General features: G+C 41.9%; 1 protein-coding gene across 43 annotated transcripts in view; it reads right to left on the bottom strand.

The window, feature by feature from the left end:
- PTPRD (protein tyrosine phosphatase receptor type D) overlaps positions 1 to 23,090 on the bottom strand; it is a 1,161,589-nt gene that overhangs the window by 47,763 nt on the left and 1,090,736 nt on the right. For all 43 annotated transcript variants that reach the window (XM_083718180.1, XM_083718169.1, XM_083718207.1 and 40 more), the window contains 3 exons: positions 18,052 to 18,227; positions 5,512 to 5,631; positions 873 to 1,027 (listed from right to left, as the gene is read on the bottom strand). In XM_083718180.1, coding sequence (XP_083574306.1) covers positions 873 to 1,027; positions 5,512 to 5,631; positions 18,052 to 18,227 — 451 coding nt within the window. The remainder of the gene's footprint in view (positions 1 to 872; positions 1,028 to 5,511; positions 5,632 to 18,051; positions 18,228 to 23,090) is intronic.

Raw genomic sequence — 23,090 nt, 5'->3', positions numbered from 1 at the left:
CTCAAGAACACCCCTGAAAACTGGCAACAAGAATTGGGGGAAATATACAAGTAAACCACACTTGGAGATCCCTATAAGAAGGATTACAAATATACTTGAGTATATAGATGGAAATTCTGCTTGGGTGGATTCTGTATCCATAGTTCTAAGTCGGGGTCAGCAAACCTTTTCAGCAGGGTTTTAAATCCACTGTCCCTCAGACCTTGTGGGGGGCCGGACTATATTTTGAAGGAAAAAAAATAACGAATTCCTATGCCCAACAAATAACCCAGAGATGCATTTTGAATAAAAGCATACATTCTACTCATGTCAAAACACCAGGCAGGCCCCACAAATAACCCAGAGATGCATTTTAAATAAAAGGACACACTCTAACCATGTAAAAACATGCTGATTCCTGGACCATCCGTGGGCCGGATTTAGAAGGCGATTGGGCTGGATCTGGCCCCCAGGCCTTAGTTTGCCTACCCATGTTCTAAGCGCACTTCCCAGGAATAAGTGTGCATATGGTTGCACCTTGGGGTAGCCTACTTGGATTTTATTGTGTACATTTTCCTTCAAACAAGTCCCATTTGCATTAACACAATTTTTTTTTAAGAACCTCCACTAAGATTTCAAAATAGTTCACCATGTAGCATAAGGGGCTATTGCTTGGAAACAACCACCATTGTGTTCTAAAGCTCCTTTTCAGCTTGTGGAACTAGCTTCATGCTTGTTTAGACTACAACCATCATGTATTCAGTTAATCAGAACTTCCAGAGAATGGGGAAAATGCAAATGAAATGCTATGTACAATGCCAAATTATGAGCAATTGGCTTACGGCATTAACATGTCACTTGCAAGTGTTTGTTACAGTGAAGCCTGAGCTTACCTGCAGTGAACAAGCATTGGCCCAGCATCAGGAGGATTACAGGTTTTGACTCGTCGTAAGAAAGCTAGGAATGGCGTCGGATGTTCTGGAACTCCATGGTCAGGCCAGGCAGTGAACTGGAATTGCCTCACTTCTCTCTTCTCACTTGATCCGTTCTGCCAGAGAAAAATGTTGGTTGGAATGACTGTCCAATGTCACAACAGCACTCCGGAATGGAGCAAAGGCATGTTTGCCACATCGCCATGAGTCTTAAATAAAGTTCCATTTAAAGGCAGGATACGATATCATCTCGCAAGCTGAGTCTGTGGCTACTCTAGAACTGTGGCACCTATTTAATAGTGAGCTGTACTGGATTTATCTCCTGCCCATCTAGCAGTTCGAAAGCACATCAAAGTGCAAGTAGCTCTGGCGGGAAGATAAACAGTGTTTCCGTGCGCTGCTCTAGTTCTCCACAAGCGGCTTAGCCACATGACCATGGAAGCTGTACACCGGCTCCCTCAGCCAGTAAAGTGAGATGAGCGCCGCAACTGTACCTAATGGTCAGGGGTCCCTTTATCTTTTTATTGGATTTATCACAGTAATGAACTTCTCAGTGATGGTGCTGGAAAGTACAGACACAGCACTGTTATTCACTACTACTGCAGAGAAGCAGTATGGAAGCTAATGTGTAGCCAGCCCAACATTGAGAATGCATGACTCAAGCCAGAGGTTTTCAACCTTTTTGTGTCCACGACTCCCTTGGCCAACTACATTCGTTCTGCGGCACCCCTGTGGGGCTCAGGAGCCCAGTTATGTCACCCCTTGCCTGCAGAGCTGGCAGCCTCTCACCCTTTTTCAAACACCTTCCATTGTGCAGGGTTCCCTCAGCTTCCTCTCCTCTCCCCTCTCCTTGGGAGTCCTCTGGGCAGCTGCTGCCTCCACCCCTGGTCTCTGAGCTGGGGCCTGGGACTTCTCTGTCCATTCCCAAGAGCAAGGGCTGGACTCCCTCGTCCGCTTGCTTCTTTACTCTGAGGCTGCCTCAGCTACCGGCAGCCTGCACCCGCTGGCCAGCCCCAGAGGCCCCAATTGCCTGCTGAGTTTGTAGTCAGGGTTACTGCAATGAACACCTGTGCAAGCCTTTAGGAGGCAGAGACATGAGAGGGCATCAGAGGAGGGAGGGAAGAAAAGAGGAAGAGAAGCCAATGTTGCCCACGACACCCCTGGCCATCATTCAAGGCACCCCAGGGTGCCACGGCACACTAGTTGAAAACCACTGACTTAAAACTAAAGGAACTGGCTGTAAGTTAGATTAGAAAACAAATATTCAAACAATTTAAAGCTTAACGTAGAAAGGAAGAGGAACTGTTTACTAGGGCCATGGAGGGAAGAAAGACAATGTGTAAAAGATTTCAGGGTTGAATGTCAATAAATGTTTTATAATTGTAAAGATGTTTGATAATGGTTAGGAATTTTATGGTGCCCCCCAAATCTCCAGGGCCAGATGGTTTGACCTCCAAGTATTATAAGACATTAAATGACTATCTGATACAACCACTGATGGAGGTCAGCAATGAGATTATGGAGGGGAAGAAGGCGCCGGAATCGTGGAAAGAAGCCTTTATCACATTGATACCAAAATCAGAAACTGAAAAGACACAGCTTAAGAACTACCGTCCCATCTCCCTTCTAAATGTGGATTACAAAATATTTGCTGAAGTTTTGGCAAACAGACTTAAAAGAGTTTTAAGTGAAGTAATACACAAGGACCAAGCAGGCTTTCTCCCAGGCAGACACATGTTTGCTAATACAAGGAATATTATTGACATTTTGGAGCTGTTGCAAACAGAAATTAATACCAAAGCAGTGTTAGTTTTTATAGATGCAGAGAAGGCCTTTGACAATATCTCTTGGAAGTTTATGAAGGGAAATTTAAAAGAAATGGGAGTGGGGAGGGATTTTGAAAACGGGATTGATGCGATATATTCAGAACAAAAGGCAAAACTGATAGTCAACAATGCGGTTACGGAAGGGTTTAAAATTGAAAAAGGAACACGACAAGGCTGCCCAATTTCCCCGCTGTTGTTTATTACAGTCCTGGAGGTGCTCCTGAATCTTATCAGAGGGGGCCGGTTGGTGCAAGGGATTCAGGTCGGAGCGAAACAATATAAACTTAAAGCTTTTGCAGATGACCTAGTTTTGACCCTGCAGGAGCCAGAATCTAGTACAAAAAGAGTTTTGGAATTGATTCAAGACTTTGGTCGGGTGGCGGGATTTAAATTAAATAAACAGAAAACTAAAGTATTAGAGAAAAACTTGACAGACATAGAGTCAGAACGGTTTCAGAAAGAAACAGAACTAACATTGGTGAAAAAAGTTAAGTACCTAGGGGTAAATATAACAGCAAAAAATCTGAGTCTATTTAAGGATAATTATGAAAAATGCTGGTCTGAAATTAAGAGAGACTTGGACTGTTGGACAAAATTGAAACTTTCTTTGCTAGGCCGAATTGCCGCTATTAAGATGAATGTATTGCCAAAGATGTTGTTTTTGTTTCAAACATTACAAATTGTGGATAAGACGGAGTGCTTCAGGAAGTGGCAGAGAGATATTTCTAAATTTGTCTGGCAGGGCAAAAAGCCTAGAATTAAGTTTAAGATACTAACTGATGCGAAAGAAAGAGGTGGCTTTGCCCTGCCGGACTTAAAGTTGTACTATGAAGCAGCAGCTTTCTGCTGGCTCAAGGACTGGCTACTTCTTGAAGACACGGATGTGTTGGATCTGGAAGGTTTTAACAATGCATTTGGTTGGCATGCATATCTATGGTATGATAAAGTTAAGACCAATAAGGCCTTTAAGAACCATATTGTCAGGAAAGCTGTATTTAATGTCTGGACAAAATACAAAGACTTGTTGGAAAACAAAACCCCAAGGTGGCTTTCACCTCTGGAGGCTAAGGCCCGGAAGAGACTCAATATGGAGGCCAATTGGCCAAAGTATTGGGAAATATTAGAAAAAGATGGTGACAATTGGAAATTGCAGAGTTTGGAGAAAATGAAGGGTAAAGTGCTAGACTGGTTACATTATGCTCAGATTAAAGAAGTTTTTAAAAATGACAAAAAGTTAGGATTCCAGGTGGAAAAATCGAAGTTAGAGACAGAACTGTTAGAACCAAAGAGTAAGATATTATCAAGAATGTATAACTTGCTGTTGAAATGGAACACACAAGATGAAATGGTTAAATCTGCTATGATAAGATGGGCACAGGACATTGGGTATAATATTATGTTTGAAGACTGGGAAAGGTTGTGGACCACTGGGCTGAACTTCACTGCATGTAATGCTCTGAAGGAAAATGTAATGAAAATGATATATAGATGGTACATGACCCCTGTTAAACTTGCTAAAATATACCACTTGTCCGAAAATAAATGTTGGAAATGTAAGGAAAATGAAGGAACATTCTTTTACCTCTGGTGGACTTGCCCGAAAGTGAAGGCCTTCTGGGAAATGATATATAACGAGCTGAAAAAAGTATTTAAGTATACTTTCACTAAGAAACCAGAGGCCTTCCTCCTGGGTATAGTCGGCCAGAAGGTGTTAAAGAAGGACCGAACATTCTTTATGTATGCTACAACGGCAGCAAGGATACTTATCGCTAAGAACTGGAAAACTCAAGATTTACCCACACTGGAAGAATGGCAGATGCAGCTGATGGACTATATGCAACTGGCGGAAATGACCGGCAGAATCCGAGACTTGGGAGAAGAAAAGATTGAAGAAGATTGGAGGAAATTTAAGATTTATTTACAAAAATATTGTAATTTGGTGGAATGTTAAGAAGGGTGCTTGATTACAAAAAATTGGCCATCACTAATCTGGATTTGAATTGGAAGATAAGTGAGATTTTAGAAAACAAAAATTGCTGAAGAATTGTTATTTATCATTTAAAAGAGCGACTATAAATTACATGATAATTTGCTTGGAAAAATGTATTGACAATGTAAGTGTGAACGGGAAACGTGAGGAAGTCCAAAAAGGTTTGAAAATTTGTTAAGACAAAAGGAATGTTGTTTATTATTTTTGTATTTTTTATAAAAAACCCTAATAAATATCTTTATTAAAAAAAAAGGAATTTTATGGTGCCCCCTCCCCCAGCACTCTGCAGGCTTTGGATAGGAAACTGGGTGAGCATTTAATTCTCGGGAATCTTGCTGTTGCAAGGAACTAGACAAGGGGTCAGCAAACTTTTTCAGCAGGGGGCCAGTTCACTGTCCCTCAGACCTTGTGGGGGGCTGGACTATATATTTTTTTTGGGGGGGGGATGAACAAATTCCTACACCCCACAAATAACCCAGAGATGCATTTTAAATAAAAGGACACATTCTACTCATGTAAAAATACCAAGCAAGCCCCACAAATAACCCAGAGATACATTTTAAATAAAAGGACACATTCTAGTCATGTAAAAACACGCTGATTCCTGGACCGTCTGCAGGCCAGATTTAGAAGGCGATTGGGCCGGATCCGGTCCCCGGGCCTTAGTTTGCCTACCCATAAACTAGACTGTATGGCCCCATGTAATCCAGTTATATTGTTCTAAACAATCTTGACCCTCTCTCGCCACCAAAAAATATCTGATGCATACACAACGAAGAATTACCTTGTAAAGTGCAAATGTTCTAACACAGTACGTTGCCAATTCTACAGTGTCCAACAAGGTCACCTGGATCAGTCCGTATGTTTCGGTTCCTCTGCTCGGCCAATACTGATCACATTTCACCTGCAAAAAGCATTTTAGGCAGAAATATATTCACTTTTTAAGTAGCACGGATCACGTTGCTCACAGCTGAAAACTAATGGAAACAGGCTGACAAGAATATTACTATGTTGGGATAGGAGACACCTCCACAGCATGCGGTCTAGTTGCTGTGGAAATGATCCAGATCATCCAGAAGGACGACAAGATGATGGTGCACTTGGGGAACACAATATAAACAAGCTTCCTGAGCGCTCAGCATGCCGAATGGGACAATGGGACCTTGAGCCTTTATGCTGCAGATTTTATAGGGGGTGTTTCATGGAAAAGTAGCGTCATCAGTAATGCCTGATGTGTGCCACTCGATGGACCAGATGGTGTGCATCAGCACAGCTACAAAACAGATCGAGTCAGGAAGAGGATTCATTCAACTATGTTGTCTGAGAAAAGAAACTGCTTCCTGTTCCAACTCTCATCCTCAGCTTGGTATGTATGCACAGTAAGAACAAGGAATTCTTCAATAATATGACAAGAGGGCTGCATGTTTTCCCATTGGGATGGAACTCATCTTCAAGTGACCTGCTTTTCTCCAGTTCCAGAATAAGAGATTCTCTTTTCTGTCCTTTTTTTCTCAGACATCGGGGGGCGGGGGCGGGCATAAAACAAACAAACCAAAATCCTAAACCAGAAGTGTAAATGAAGGCAAAGAAGGGAAATAGCTTCCTTTTCACCTCTGCCAACTGATGCAAGTGAAGTAATGGCAGGGAAAAGGCAGTATAAGTGGTTGCTCTCTCAAGGAAGGAAAAGAAGGAAGGACTCCATAGCAGAATGGGGCATTGTTGGGCCTGGCCAGTGGCGGCACTGGAGTTTTTGAATTTTGTAAAGGGAGCCTTCTGTTCCCTTTCCCTCATGTTTATTATTATTATTTTCTGCTGCTCAGAAAGTGAGTAGGTGCACAACCAAAACCTACTGCTGGTGAGATCCAACTACAATCTTACTGTGGAAGTCAAACAGAATCCATTCCAGAAGTCCGTTCGACTTCCAAAATGTTTGGAAACCAAAGCACGGCTTCTGATTGGCTGCAAGAAGCTTCTGCAGCCAATCGGAAGCCACGGAAGCCCTGTCGGATGTTCAGGTTCCAAAGAACGTTTGCAAACTGGAACACTCACTTTGTGGCGTTTGGGAGCCAAAACGTCTGAGTACCAAGGTGTTCGGGATCCAAGGTACGACTGTACTGTCCGTTTTAATTTGCACCGAGGTATGTTTAGATATAAATTAACATATGCAAATTTGTGTCATGGGCCTGTGCCCTCAGTCCTTTATGTACCTCACAATGCCTCAGCTTGCGGTGGCTGCCTGACCCAGTGGCCTCTATAGGCATGCTGAGGCTCTATAGATGCCGGGTCTCGTGATGTGGTTTGAACCAGCAGCAAGTGCTACTTGCAATTTACAATTTCAAATCCAGGTCTTATGTTGCACCCACTCACATTTGTCTCATGGTGCTGCAGAATACCGTATTTTTCGCTCCATAAGACGCACCTGACCATAAGGCGCACCTAGTTTTTAGAGGAGGAAAGGGGGAAAGCCCTGGTTTTTGAGGATCAGCTCAATGTTGTCGAGCTTATTTTGCAAAGGGAAAAAATCCTGTTTTTATGGGGTTCAGCTCACAGTTCTGCAGCTTCTTTCCAGACAGATAATCTAACCAGCCAGTCACATGTCGCTGGGGAAACAAACAGCCTCCATCCGCAGAACATTCAACACTGGAGGCCTGGACAAGGGGGCGGGACTGGAAAGGCAGCCAGCGATCGACCACACATTTGCTCCATAAGACGCACAGACATTTCCCCTTCCTTTTTAGGAGGAAAAAAGGGTGTCTTATGGAGCGAAAAATACGGTATATCAGATGAAACCATGACCATTGACATCCAAACATAAATACTGGTTTCCGAAGTAAGCGGTTTGAAAAATTTAAGCTTTGCTACAAATAGAAAAGCAGTGCTACGAGACTGGATTTCTTTGATCCAGGATGTTTAGAATGAACTATGCCAGAAACTACACAAAAACATAATTTTGTTTTGAGGTTTTTCCTTTCTTTAATGAAACATGTTGTGGCTTTAGATTGCCAAGTCTTTGATCTATAAGAGTTCACAGAAAGAGATTATTTATCAGATTTTAAAGGGCACTCCGTGTCTTAGTGTAACAGAAAAATTACAGAAAGAAGACAGCGCACGATTGAGGGGCAAAGGTGGCGGAGCCAGGGTGAGTGACAGGTGGGGATTGTCCGAGGAGGAGACATTGAGTTATAGGAGTCAGCTGGAAAAGATCTGGTTTAAAATGCTCATGGTAAAGGAGTGGCAAACATGTCGGGCCAGTTTATTAGGTAGAAACATTATTTCCCACTCTTTACTGAAAGAATGCAAATTCCTCGTTCTTATGTTTCCCAAACATATGGTTCAAATACTTGAAGTGTTCTGGTTTGGGTGGATTCCAGGGTAATATAGATCTCACTTCACATTCTTACCATTGCTATGCACAGTCAAGCATAGTTAAGGTGAGCTTAATTACTCTTTACTGCAGTGTTTGACATCAGATAAGTTTGTGGTGAGCCTGGACCAAGTGACTTGGCTTGACTTCTAGATGCATAGTCACTTGGGCTTATCCAGTGACCTCTAGGGACATGGCCTTGTGCTGGAGGTCATACTTTCTATCTGCCCAGGCTTTGTAATTATTTAGGACTGTATGCTGGTGTTCTATCTTATTTTATTGCTCTGTTATGTTTGTTTGATTCTTCATTAATAATTCTTTTTAAATTTATGCTTTTATTATTTTACTGTAAGCAGCTCTGAGAATTACCTGACAACTGCTTCCTGGTAACAGGAAAACCCAGGAGTTTACTAAGCCCATAGTGGGCCACATTACAAGGCTTGGGATTTGTGGGTTTCCATTTACAGATATCTATCTCAAAACTACTGATTTTGTATTTAGTTTTGACTGCTGGGAGGCGCATAGAAATGGGATCCTCATAACAGAAGGTCCTGGTTGCGCTCGGGACCCAAGAGCTCACCTGACAGGGTTAAAATGGGGGGGAGAGGAGCAGGAAGTCCTGGCCATTCCCCTGGGATCATGCCAGGCTGTTTTAGCCAATAGCCACTAGGTGGCGTGATCCCAGGGGCTTTAAAAGCAGCAGTGTGATGCAAGTGGGGCACTTGCTTCGTACTGCTGAACACCCGCCCACCCTCCCTAGTTTAGGTAGAGTCGCTTGGCCATGCTTTGGTTCAGGTCACCTGTTTTGGAACAGGGGCTGGGTAGGAATTTTTTTCCATTTGGCAGATTGGCTTTTAGGCATTTGGTTTTCACCTACCCCTTAGCAAATCATCACAACTTGTAAGGTGGCGGTTAGGCATTGGCTCAATTGGATTGTGGGAAGGGGAGGTGCGGCCATCACCTGCCCCTCCAGGAATTGGGTATTCCGATAAAGGAATCTGGGGCTCCTGGATCTCGTCCGAAGTCCGCTTGAGGGGCTAGGGCCATGCCAGAACCACAGGAACCCCGGGGTGAGCTTAGGTTGGTCCTCATCGACCTTGCTCCCTCATTTGGTTTACCCCATTGAACGATCACCCTGAGAGGTGGAGTCAATTATAGTGGGGAGTCAATGCCTAAGCCAATACCGCTCACATGATTATATTTCAATAAAGTTGTGGCCAAAATTTGCCCCCAAACTTAAACTAATATAAGTGTCTCTGTGTATTTATTTTGAGGGTGGGTCTTGGGGCCTCGAGACGCAAAGAAATGCCATGGTACACCTGCATCAACACAACGGGATGCTTTCATCTTCCCCAGCTGCAACAAAACATGTCTGTCTCATATTGGTCTCTGTTAGGATATTTCTGTTCCACCTTAAAAGGGAGCAGGCTTTGTGAGTCACAGAGTCTGCGTATTTCCTGTTCACAGGATGTTTCTGTTGTGTCTATGCTTTCGTTTCTCTCTCTGTGCCTGAACACGCAAACAGGCAGTCATGTTTTTTTCTTTGTTCTGACCAACGCTGAATAAACTTCTAAATAATGCTCTCCTGCGTGCATCTTCCGCTGTGCGAATTCTGCTGATAGAGCGTGCATCAGGTCTGGAATGTGGCAAGCTATTTCTGGAGCTCGTGTCGCTAATTGCTGATACTACGGGAGATCGATGGATCGTCCGGAGGCGACGTGGGGGCCATGATGGGCTTTATCTCCCTGGCAGTATCCCAACAGTCTCTACAGCCATAGCAGGCACTGTAACTCTCTAACTTCATGGCATAAAGAGCACTTTTCCATTGTCTCCTGAGACAGATGGGTGCCAACCAACCAAATTTCCAGTCAAGCTTTGTTCTAGAGCTCGAAAGGAAATCATCCAGCCATCTGGTATGAGGACAGACTGAAGTTAGCATTATTAATTAGTAGTTTTGTTTCCAAAGGGGGTAAGGCCCAGTAACAAACATTCTGAGGAGCTGGTTGCTGGTGGAAGAAATAAGACTGTGCTGAAAGAGCCTTAGATGGAATGGCCTCAGTGGGAGGACTAGGTGCCTTGGCTGTGTACCTTTGGTAGAAAGTTTCACCACCTCATAGACAATAGTGCAGATAATCCAGAAGCACTGCTTAACAACATCCACTGAAATTCAGCTAGAAGCAGTATCAACTACGCTAGAGTAAGAGCAGATCATTCTAACAAGGCAGCTGTAAAGCTGAGGTCAAAGGTTGCAAATAATAATAGTAATAGTAATAGTAATAGTAATAGTAATATATTATTTATACCCAGCCCATCTGGTTTGGTTTCCCCAGCCACTATGGGCATCTTCCAACAAAATATTAAAATACAGTGGTCTGTTAAACATTAAAAGCTTCCCTAAACAGGACTGCCTTCAGATGTCTTCTAAAAGTCTGGTAGTGGTTCTTTTCTTTGACATCTGATGGGAGGGTGTTCCACAGGGCGGGGGCCACTACTGAGAAGGCCCTCTGCCTGGTTCTTTGTAACATCACTTCTCGTAATGAGGGAACCGCCAGAAGGCCCTTGGCGCTGGACCTCAGTGTCCCGGCAGAACGATGGGGGTGGAGATGCTCCTTCAGGTATACAGGACCGAGGCCATTTAAGGCTTTAAAGGTCAGCACCAACACTTTGAATTGTGCTCGGAAACATACTGGGAGCCAAAGCATGAAAGGCAGTCTCATGGTTTCCTTTTTATACGAGACATAATAGAAGACTCCTGTATGCTTCCAAATGCAGAAATGACACAGTCCACTAGCTGAAATGAAAGCTAGTGAACACTGAATGACGTCTTTCCCACTAAGAATGGAGGCGGGCACCATTTCAAACCTGGTGAGTTTAAAAATATACATCTATTACCAAGTAATATTCAGGAACCTTCACACTCCAGCAAATCACAGGTGCGAAAAAAATACTGTCCCACCTTTTATCAGTGACACTAAAGGAGGCAAATTTCCATATTTTTTAAAAATTAAAAATCCAACAAAATCAATGAATACGACACTTGATAGTGAATTGTAGAGAGAAAATTTTGCAGTAAAAAGGTCTAGTCTTGCTTAAAAACAACCAAAACAACTCTCATGGGGTAGTAAGTAATAAGCGAGGCTTTATTTGGCTTCTTTTCTTCAGCACCTTGGAGAGCTCCCTAGCAGTATGGGGACTAAGACACTCTTTTCTCCCTTCCAGAACTGCTTGAGCCTATTTTCAAACTGTGAACCTGCTTCAGAAGCCCTGCCAATTTTGTAAGGGTCAAATACTGATCTCCTACCCTGTAGTTTTAATTTGTGCTGACGTATTTGGCATTTAGCATGGCATTTATTTTGAAGATTCTGCTTGATAGACTTCTCCGTGCATGCTTATTAATTAATTAATTAGTGGCATGATGGTCCTACCAGTACAGAAATGGGAGCAGAAAATTAACCTATGGAATTATTTAGTGTAACAGCAGCACAAGGTAGGTGTCAGGTTAAAAACAATTATACCATCTTTGACTGCCAACTGGGCTGCACAGCAATAATTTTGCTGCTGTTTGTAATGGCATTCGTGCAGAGTGCCAAATGATCAACTTGCCTCATTGTTGCTAGATTAGACATAAACTTGCAGACACCCACAAGCCTAATATAGGAAGTTTGCAGATTTAGGAAGAAGAGGAAGAAGAAGAAGAAGAAGAAGAAGAAGAAGAAGAAGAAGAAGAAGAAGAGTAAGAGTAGTAGTAGTAGTAGTAGTAGTTTGGATTTGATATCCTGCTTTATCACTACCTGAAGGAGTCTCAAAGCGGCTAACATTCTCCATTCCCTTCCTCCCCCACAACAAACACTCTGTGAGGTGAGTGAGGCTGAGAGACTTCAGAGAAGTGTGACTAGCCCAAGGTCACCCAGCAGCTGCATGTGGAGGAGCGGAGACGCGAACCTGGTTCACCAGATTACGAATCTACCTCTCTTAACCATTACACCACAAGAATGTAGTATACTGGGATAGCTCAGTTGGTACCGCAGGAGGCTCTTAATTTCAGTTCAAGCCCCTCATTGGATAAAAGATTCCTGCATTGAAGAGGGTTGACCTAGATGATCCTCACGGTCGCTTCCAACTCTACAGTTCTATGATTCAGTGATGCGGTCTGAATTTCTTGAAATGATACTTATAATAGGAATTTTATTTTAAAGCATTCTTTGATTTGGGCAAAGCCACAAGTGAAAGGCAGTATTTCCACAAAGAAAGTAAGAAAAAAATACCAGTGAAAGAAATAATAATAACTTGGGAGGAAGACACTTCAAATAATGGTTGCTTTGAAAGTTACACAAATAATAGTTAAGATAATTTGTTTTCAATATTCTAACTCTCTGGGTAGTTTGCAATTCTGTATCTGAGCAGCATTTCCTGTGACTTCAGCAGTAAAGAGCCCACCCAGAATGCATGTCCTCTAGTTTCATCTTCTAGCTGGTACCTATTTCCATCAATGAAAATGTAAGTGGAAAAAGAAAAACCTCCCCCCATAAACTCCCATTTAAACATAAATTCCCAACAGTACCTGATGTCACATGACAAACTACTTTTGGAATGGAAAGAAGTTCCAAAAACTCCTTTGCTGTATTGTTTTTGGTGCCTGCTAAAACCTACCCAGGCATGCTTTTTGAATGTGCAATTCTCACACATTATTTCACTGTTAAATAGTTGCTTTTTAAAAAATTGCTGGTATTTTTAATATTTTTTAAAAACATGTTAACATGTTTGCTTTGATCTGTATTTTTAATTTACTATTTTAGCTTGTCCTTTGTAAACCACACAGAGGTCTTTTTTCGGCAAGCAGTGCATCCATTTGGTTAAATAAATCAGTCAGTCATTTTGCGGTAAATGATAGCTGAGGTGGAGGCATTTACAGTCAGCTGTTCAAAGAAATAATGAAAACTGAGCTAGCACAAGGCTGCTTCCTGGTCTACAAGTTACAGATTTTTGTTGCCGGTATGGTGATATTCAAAAAGCCCGTCTTTGTAAGCACTGTCAAGATCAAAAAGAGCAAACCAGTCAGGCTGTCTTGCTTTCAGGCACCCATTTCATAGGAAATAGAAGAACACAGAACAAGTTCTATGGCGTCACAGGGACCTTTGAGTAATCTTCCATTCCTGAGGGCAGGAGCAATTGCAGGAGGTTAGCATCTTTTTTGTGTTCCTTTTAGCACCATTGCCACCACCTGGGCTGAAAAGATGGCAAGCATATCGGGTTCCAACCCTTTTGGCAAAGCTAGGATGGTGGAAAGGAAGGGCTGTGATGGGGACGGGAGAGGGCCTAGGGCCCCCATTGATGTCCAAAGACCGACAAACCCTTGCAACCAGCCCTGGATCTAAGGCAATGTGTTTTCTGCTGTGATATGTAATAACTGGTTTCAATTAATAAACAGTTTCTATTCTATGTAGGAGTTTAAGACTACTCCTTGTCATATTGGCACGTTTGCTTTTGATTCATGAAAGGATTTTGCATTTGAAGATTCTAATCCAACAGAACACTTTTGCCCCAGCCAGGGCTGCATGCACACAGCTGAATACAATAAGCTCGAATCCTGCCAATCAACTGGTTGGTGGGAAAGGACTAGCAGGGCAGGGTACAGTATTAGCTCAGCCTCACATTTCTCCTCCTGGAGAACAGAACGTTCAAGACCTTATCCAGGCCAGATATGATGTCAGAAGCCTGATTCTTTGAGCCTTGAACCCAACTGGATCAAGGAGTTTGGCTTTAAGCACAGTATCAATGGCATAAGAAAACTTGATGAACGATTGCAATTGAGAATATATATCAATAAAGCCTTTGCCGCATAAAAAATAATTCAAGAATAGAATGACTATGTTGAAAGCCAATAATTTACTAGTTACAAAGCCACGACATGTCTTCCTCAAAACAATTTATTTAGTGGACAACAAAAAATGCTATTTTTGAAGAATAACATCTTAGCTTTATTCCAAACTCCCTCCACCCTCCACTAGCTGCCCAGAGCAATTTAAATTTTAGATTGTCTAAATAATGCAGCATGGAAACAATCTGAAACCACAACGGGTTTGCAAGTTGAAAGAAATGAACCAAAAAAGGATGTAACAGTACATATGGAAATTCTGTAGAAATGAATCCTACCACAAGTCACAATATATATATATATATATATATATATATATATATATATATATATATATATAATATTAATGCTTTGAATTGCTTTCTGTATTCCTGTCTGTAACTGCCAGCTGCTATTTCTAATCTCTGGTTTCCACCGCTTAAGATTTCCCTTTCGTTTCATACAAACGAAACTCATGCATGTAATAAATATGTTATCAACATTCTTCCATGCACCACAGTGTGCATAATCCTTTTTGATATATATTATGTGTGTGATAGCAAAGTAATAGGACTGACTTTCTCTGAGGTCTGGATTAGGTCAGGTGAGATTCGGGAGATGACATTTAAAGTGAAAACAATAAAGTGTGAAGGGTTATAAATGAAAGAGCTCCTTTGCCCTGCAGCTTCCCCCAAGGCAAACAAATGAATAACTAATTCACTGTAACATCTTCATTCAATGTGCTCAGCTGTTGAATATGTAAGTTCTCAAAGCTGAGGTTAGTCAGACATCTAACACATGCTAATGAACCAACTAAGTTTGCGTCTGTGGGTGCTTCCCTCCCACCCCTTTAAAAGAAAAAAAAGAATCCCTTTATCTATGCAGAGCAGGTTAGAAACGCTCAAGCACAGCTGCAGGACTAAGCAACAGGAAAGCAAGTAAACAAAAATACGATGGAAGGTAGGAAGGAGATGAGGTCCCACAGCAGAATGCTCTTGCCTTCCAGATAAAATAATTATCAAGTCTGCCACAGCACAGGAGGAAAAATTATTCACTCTCTTGCTCTCCGTCTCACAAGCACCATAAAATACAGAAACCAAAGAATAACAACACAACTCGTATCTCAGCTGCTTTTAAAAAATAATAATGTGTTTTCATCTCATTTGGGCTACATTAATCTGTTTTATGGTATTAAAAGTGCAATAAATATTATTGTATCTTCGTTACCAATCCCCCCACAATCTTAGACCCAGAACACAGCTCACCAGCTATGTTTGCCACCTCTCCCTGTATTTCTTTATCCTGCCAGGCAATAAAAATAGGGCATTTGTTGAACCCTGGTGGACCTCTGTGTATGGTCAGCGGTTGTGTTCAGTCACAAACTGCACAGGCAGTATATTGTTGCAAGTGACATTCCAGGGCTCTGGGCTTTAACCCCGAGTTTGTTTTCCGTGGAATGAGGGACAGCGGAGACTGCAGTGTCTTCACGATATATGGTTTATTTACACATACCCAACCTGAGCCTACGATGGAGGGGCTCACACCAAGAGGGTCTTGCTTGCCTTGGATTCCTGCAGAAATCAGGTCTTACAGGCTTCAGCCTGCAGCTTTGCTTCCAACTTACACACACCTCTCCCAACTCTGGCCTTTGTCCTTCTAACTACCAGTGAGCTGAGAGAGGAGAGACCATCTGTTCGCCATCTGGCACAGAGCCACCCTAATGGCCCATACTTAGAGGACCATTAACTCAACAGGAAGCTAGCCTGGCTGTTTTACCAACTGAATCTGTGCTGGATCCAGGAATTAGGAGGGGGATCAGGCATACAGCCTGCCCCCCAACTTATAACAATATCCTATCATCAGTATCAGCTCCAAAGATGCTCCACCGGTGGCTAGCGTTGTCCATCACCACTCTTTTCTTCTGTCATAAGGCATTTCTTATCCCCCACAGAGGACCTTAAGGTCCATAAATAACCAAGTTTAGAGGTCCCGGGCCCTAAGGAAGTCAGACTATCCTCCACCAGGGCCAGGGCCGTTTCAGTGATGGCTCCGACCTGATGGAATGCTCTGTCCCATGAAACCAGGGCCCTTCAGGATTTAACCTCCTTCCGTCGGGCCTGTATGACAGAGCTATTCCACCTGGCCTTTAAGTTGAATTCAGCCTGATCTTTTATTTCCCTTTTCTTCCCTTCCCCTCCCCTTTTATGAAGATTACCTGCTCTGGGACCCCACAGCTAATTCTCCCCTGGCCTCCTCTCTGGCCCAAGTAGGACTAATTCAGCCAGCTAGCCCTGGTAATTATCTAATGTTTATTTCCCCTAAATTGATTTCTGAACTTTGAATTTTATTGTTATTCATTTTTTATACTGTATTTTATGCTGCTTTTACAATTAAGTGCTTTAAATTTGTTGTTAGCTGCCCTGAGCCCAGTTTTTCAGCCAGAAAGGGCAGGGTAGTATAAATAAAAAAATATTATTATTATTATTTATTTCTTTGATTTGGGGCAAGGGCCAGTGCTGGAAGCAGTCACAGGCACATTCTGAGCACTCTTGAAGCATTGGGAGTGTTCTCTTCAAATATTTTTGGAGACCTTGGTGGGCTGCATTTTGCTTGTTGGATCACAACCTATGGAGTCCTGCCTTCAGGGGAATCAGGAAAGAGCCGTAACTTTTACTGCCCTTGCAGGAAACTGCTCTGAAATAGGCCATTGTGGTTTAAACATATGGCTATCACTGATCAGATACCATGGGTTAAATTCCTAGATTTTACTAACCACTAAACCCCCCACCACCACCTTAAATGAAAGATATAGGTTGCAATCTCTAGGTTCTAATGCAACTGTACTTCCAAGATTCACAGCATGTGTTGCCATCAAATAAAACTATATGGTAAGAGCATTATTATTCTGACCGGCACTTTTGAGAGAATAATAAAACAGACAGCAGAGTTAACTAGAAATTGCAAAAAGCAATTAATAAGTGGACTGAGCAAAATTTCATTTGGTTATTGCAAAACATGTTTATGTGAATAGCCTAGCTGTGGCTGCAGTGTTATGATAAACTGTGGGCATTTAAGTAACAAAGTCTTTGGCAAAGGAGTGTTTGTTCCCTCACACTGGTAGTAGCACTGAATACTATTTAGAAGTTAACTTTATTATTAGAAGCAGATAATGAGAAAGAGGCAAAATTTCATTTGCCTAACTCAAAACATCCTTCTACACTGAGGTCTACTGAAAGCCTGCTGCACCGAGATAAAATATAGAGTAGGCTGATGGGGGGGGGGAGTACACTGGGATCCTCATTATCAACATATATTTGTAAGTAATATTATTAATACAGGTTGAATAATCAGGCAAGCAATAATATTTTCAGTGTACTGTAATGACTATGGGCTTGAGATTGCTAAACGTATCCGCGTAACGTTTTTAATAAGGGACAAATCATTAAGAAAACCTGGAATAGTGCAGTCCTTTAAAATGCATTTGGTTAATGCAATTGGTTCTGAAGACAGCATTCAACAGTTTTCTCATTGTAGATATCAAGTGCTTGTGTTAAGTCATCAACCCAGATCCGTATCGCAGATTGTCTTTTCACATCACATCCCAGCCTCCCTCCCTGTGTAAGGTAATAAGGCAATGTGATAACAAAGACCGATAGGCTCTTTGAAACATGATAACGGTATCACACCAGCCATGTCAACGAAACTTGCAGTTTATCACTAGGAAAACTGGAAAGTGCTATCACATGAACAGAGTTATGTGAGCTCCAAGACTTTAATGTACATATTTAATCTCTCTCTCACACACACATAACCCAGTGAAATAAATAGAAATTTTGGAGACATTCAAGAGAATCTCCCTAAAGGTTTCCATATATATCAAGGTGTGGAGAAAAGGAGAAAAGATTGTGCATTAAAGACAAATACCAGTTTCTGTAGTTTGGACGTCTTTTAATGCAGTGTAGCTCAAATAAAAAAGCTGAAATGAATGAAGAATCTATTATAGACGTTTTGGGAAGTCCCATCACATTTGAAAGTCAGTTTTATGGATAAACTACTCATGAAAGGTTAGCCAAATATAAATATAAAGAAATATAAAGTTGCCTTACCCTGGACCTCTCTTCCAGTTTGGTCATCATGACAACCGTTGCGCCCCTTTGTTCCCAGATCATTCTCCAGAAATCTCCAAAAGTTTCAGGAAGAGCTCCTTGTGTTGCTATATAGGCATTCTGTTTTCTGTAGCCGTCTATGTAGTTAGCATTTATATAATCACTCCCTGGTATGCCTAGAAAGCAAAATGTGACCATGGCCTTGAGAGTTCATATTGTTTCATTTCAATTTTTTTGATTAAGAAACAAAATGACATTTCAGTACTTTCCAACTTTTTAATACATCTTTCTTTGTTTTTCTTAGTATCTTAAGATGCTTGTTCTTTGCATTTACCATGAAATATTTACCTATTTCACTCTAGAAGGTTGCCATATAATCACTGATGAATCAAATAAATTATAACTGTCTTTGCATCTGCTAAATTATCTTTCATTATAATGCAGTTTATTGCATTCATCAGTCCTGTCTGATCCACAAAATCTGGCTTTGAAATTAAACATATTACCATATTTACTCAGGTCTAATGCACCGTCAAATCTAATGCACACCTCAATTTTCAGAACCTTGAAACCAAAAAAAGGATTTGCTGGCGAATGTAAATGTGCCATTGAATCTAATGCACACCTTAATTTTTGCAACATTATTTGCATTAGATTCGAGTAAATATGGTATCTTAAACTCTAGTTCCAACCAACTTTTCCACAAAATCAAATTATGACCTAACCAAGGTTTCCTAACAGTCCATCCTCTTTTCCTTTTTTGTGCTGCTCACTAGAACTATGTCCAAAGCACTTTCTGTTAATATCAATGAAGAAATTAACTATTTTACCTTAAGGAATTGGGAAAGCTCTTCTGTCACTGGTCTATTATTATTATTTAAAACTTTATATTAAGAAGTGACCAACATCATTGCCTTAAAAATATTAGCAATATGTCAAAATCTGGACCTGGGTTGCTGCTGTAAAAATACTTTCTTCCATTCTTGATAAGTGTGATTTTGGCTCCAGCTGTTTCTCAATCTATTGTCTTTCTTACACATAACCTGTTGTGATGTTATAACTCCCCACTCCATTAAAAAAAAAAAATCCTAAGTGTCACAATGTCATTAAAGCTCTCTATTCAAAGAATGTCATTATAACATTGCCACTTGTTATCCAGCAAATGCAATTTAAAAAAAACCAAACTAATCCCAAGGCTTTTCACATTATTAAGCAGAGATGTGATTTTATGAAAAGTTCTGCTACACCAATGGAAGGTCCAACTAGTCTGGAAAACTGATGGCTATCAAGAAATTTCTGGCATCATCGAAGCATGGGACGAAGGCAAAAAACCTTTGTTATTTGTCCTGGTTATTTTAACTGGAGCCATTAAACCTTTATGGGAGAAATCAAGGGAAAAACAGTCATGATCATAGGCGGGGAGGAGGAAGGAAGGCAAAACAGCTTTGAGGTCTTTTCTACAATCAAACAGTATAGACATTTTTATGTGTGTCCCTACTCTAAACATTGATAATCTCAGTGACAGAGGTTGAGAGAGCTGGAATAAATCTGAAGAGTGCATCATTTTTTAATCTTCCCCACCCACTTTCTGTTATGATGCTTCACTAGTAAGTTGCACAAGTTTGGTCTCTATTGCTGTCCCACCACAGGCCACTGGTTGGCTCAACAAATGAGCTGCTCCAAATAAATCAAAGACCTGAAAGCACCTTGAACTACATTTCTCGCAAGAAAAAGCCATTGCGCTTCAGTTTGTGTGGCTGTCAGTAGTCTGCTTACCTGCAGGCATGCACACATAGCAGGGGTGAGAGACGACTGGGGTCTGAGCGAGTCAGTGGCCCCAGTGAGCGAGCGATGAGCAAAGAGACAGGTGGTCCAGTGAAAGCAGGTGATCAGGCAGTCGGGCAGCTAGGCCTTCACAAACTCCTTACCACCCAGGGGTGCCAACGTGAATAAAATGGGGGGGGCAGGTTGGCCCCACCCCATATAATTGATTACAAGATGCAGTGCATGCACACCATTTGACTAGCAATGCCCATCAACCTCAAATATTTTATGGGGGGGGGTGTTGAATGGACCTCAGCTCCTAGGACAGGCTTGGGAAAATTGGCCCTCCAGATGTTTTGGGACTACAATTCCCATTATCCCTGGTCCTGTTAGCTAGGGATCATGGGAGTTGTAGTCCCAAAACATCTGAAGGGCTGGGTTTGCCTATGCCTGTCCTAGGAGTCTGCTTCTGTGCTACCATCACTTTCTCCTCTTCAGCAGCCGCTGCCAGGAGGAAGCAAAGTGTGCATTTCAAAATGCATCCTTCAGGAGGTAGCAGCATGGGGAGAAAGACTTTGTTCTCTTTTTTCCTTCTTTCTTCTGGGAGTGGTGGTGGCAGCGGGATCTTGGGATTGGGGTGAGCTATGGGGGGATCAGGGAGGGGAGTTGTCAAGAGGGGTAGGGAGGGCTGGCAAACAATGCAAGCAGCGGCTCTTAGTAACAGAATAATATCATTAAGAGAACTTTCCTTTTTGCCACACACACATCCTTATGTGCCCAATTCTTCATTCTACCACTCAATTATCTTTGAAGAAGTATGATGACCTGTTGTGACCCTATTTAAATTTCAATACAGTTTGGAAATGATTTTAAAATTGTATGGATTATTTATGAAGTTTGCTTTGACCTGCGGTATCATCTTTGCTGACCCTGAACAACTATAAAGACTTCTTAAAATCTGTATAAGCAAGAGCAAACTGCAACCAGAATTTGGACAGCTTTTAGCATCAGGGGAAAAGTGATGACTACTAGCTCCAGGTCATAGACACTCTCTCTCTCTCTCTCTCTCTCTCTCTTCTTTAGAAGTGGAATGCTGGTTGTAATTTTTCATTTATGAGGGGAAAGCGTCGTGTGAAATAGACCTCAGTATACAGAAGGCAAGCAGTGCTGTCTCCTGCATGCCAATTTACTTAGGGCTGCACATCATAAACGCTGCAGCCCCCTTGATTTCAGTGGGGACTCAAGTCTTTGATTGCAAGCCTCAGTATGTTAGCTACGGATACTGAACTGCCATTTTGGTCTCACACCAGAAGCTGAACGAAACAAAGTGCATTTCTAAGTCCATCATTGCTCAGGTTCACTAAGTTTTATTGAAGCCACTCTACAATATAACCCAAAGAACAGCTCTTGAAGCTTAAGAGGAGTTTGGATTTGATATCCCGCTTTATCACTACCTTAAGGAGTCTCAAAGCAGCTAACATTCTCCTTTCCCTTCCTCCCCCACAACAAACACTCTGTGAGGTGAGTGGGGCTGAGAGACTTCAGAGAAATGTGACTGGCCCCAGGTCACCCAGCAGCTGCATGTGGAGGAGCGGGGAAGCGAACCCGGTTCACCAGATTACGAGTCCACCGCTCTTAACCACTACACCACACTGGCTCCCCAGCTAAGTGCTAAGAAAGTGCTAAGGGTAACTACTTCTGCTGAGCTAAGCTGAGCCCCACAGATCTGGGGAAAGCGATGATTTCTTTCTGCTGCAAACTACCCTGAGGATCATACACTGAAAACATGGTAGTTATTCAGCTTAGAGAGGCCCTAATTTGTAAGCTCTACACTAAGCCTGATAGAGGAACAGTTTATTATAAAGCAGAGAATTTGGGGTTCACAACATTTCTGGTTAAATGAGAAGGTTTTCATGAATTTCCTGAATGTGGAAGTATGAGTTAATGATTCAGAAAATAACACCAGCTGGGCACAATGCCACACACCCTCTATTTATCAAAGATGATAAAACACTTCTGCACAAAGGAGATGAGAGGGGAAATGAGGCCAACATGAGAAATCTATACCTAGTGGGTATTATATCTGAAAGATGTGGACCGTGTATGTATAATAGAAACATTTTCCCGCATAAATTAGAACAACATTTACAAATGTCTGGTATTGTTCTGCAAAGCACATATTATTTCAGAAAGAAAAGCCCTGGAAATAAAACAAAGAACAACATAATAAAAACCAGGGGGTGGAATCCCACTCCCACCTTTCTGTGCACAATGGCACCAATAGATCTTCTGGGGAGGCTGGTTTCTAGCCACAAGAACCAATGTTCCAGCATTATCAACAAGGGAGCACACTGCCAATGCCACATCTAAGATCAGACTCATATTCTCATATTATTTTAATCAAGGTTGGAGTAAAAAATCAGTCACAGCCTTTCCTCAATTCAACAAATCATTCAACAAGTTTAGGGCTAGTGAACCAAAACCGTAATCCTCGAGCTGAATAGCCTCTCAATACAAGGACAACAGGTGTTTTTACATGCTGAATATGATGACAAGGCCTCGCATGATTTTAGCTTTCATTATATCACAGGCTTGTGTAGCATCAGAGTATAACAACTCAGATTCAAAGTTGCCTGTGCTCTCATTCATTCTGCATAACCAGAAGACTTCCACTGCAAAGAACTAGGATCTCACACATTCCCCCCTCTGAATTTAGATTTCCCTGATTCAAAGATAACGTGAAAATTTCCACATCTTTGATTTCCAAAGAGATCACTCAGTTGGTAGAGCATGAGACTCTTAATCTCAGGGTCGTGGGTTTGGGCAAAATATTCCAATGATACAATTTGATAATTCTATTAAGTAACTACACCTTGGTCAGTGGGTGGTCTCATCAGGTATTTTGCCTCTGTTGGGGGAATAATCCTTTGCTTTAGCTACTTCCCTTTCCAGGCCCCATCTTTTCATCCATGACCCACATAACAACAACAACAATTTATTACTTATACCTTGCCCATCTGGCCGGGCCTCCCCAGCCACTCTTGGCAGCTCCCAGCAGATTATTAAAAACATTATAAAACTAACAGGACTGCCTTCAGATGTCTTCTAAAAGTCTGGGACTTGTTCTTCTCTTTGACTTCTGGTGGGAGGGCATTCCACAGGGCAGGTGCCACCACTGAGAAGGCCCTCTGCCTGGTTCCCTGTAATCTCACTTCTCGCAGAACCACCAGAAGAGCCTCGGAGCTGGACCTACTGTTGGCCTCTGTTGGAGACTG

The sequence above is a fragment of the Podarcis gaigeae genome, assembly GCF_964106915.1.
Source record: "Podarcis gaigeae genome assembly, chromosome: 17".
Lineage (NCBI taxonomy): Eukaryota > Metazoa > Chordata > Lepidosauria > Squamata > Lacertidae > Podarcis > Podarcis gaigeae.
This window is presented reverse-complemented; position numbering and strand designations above follow the sequence as displayed.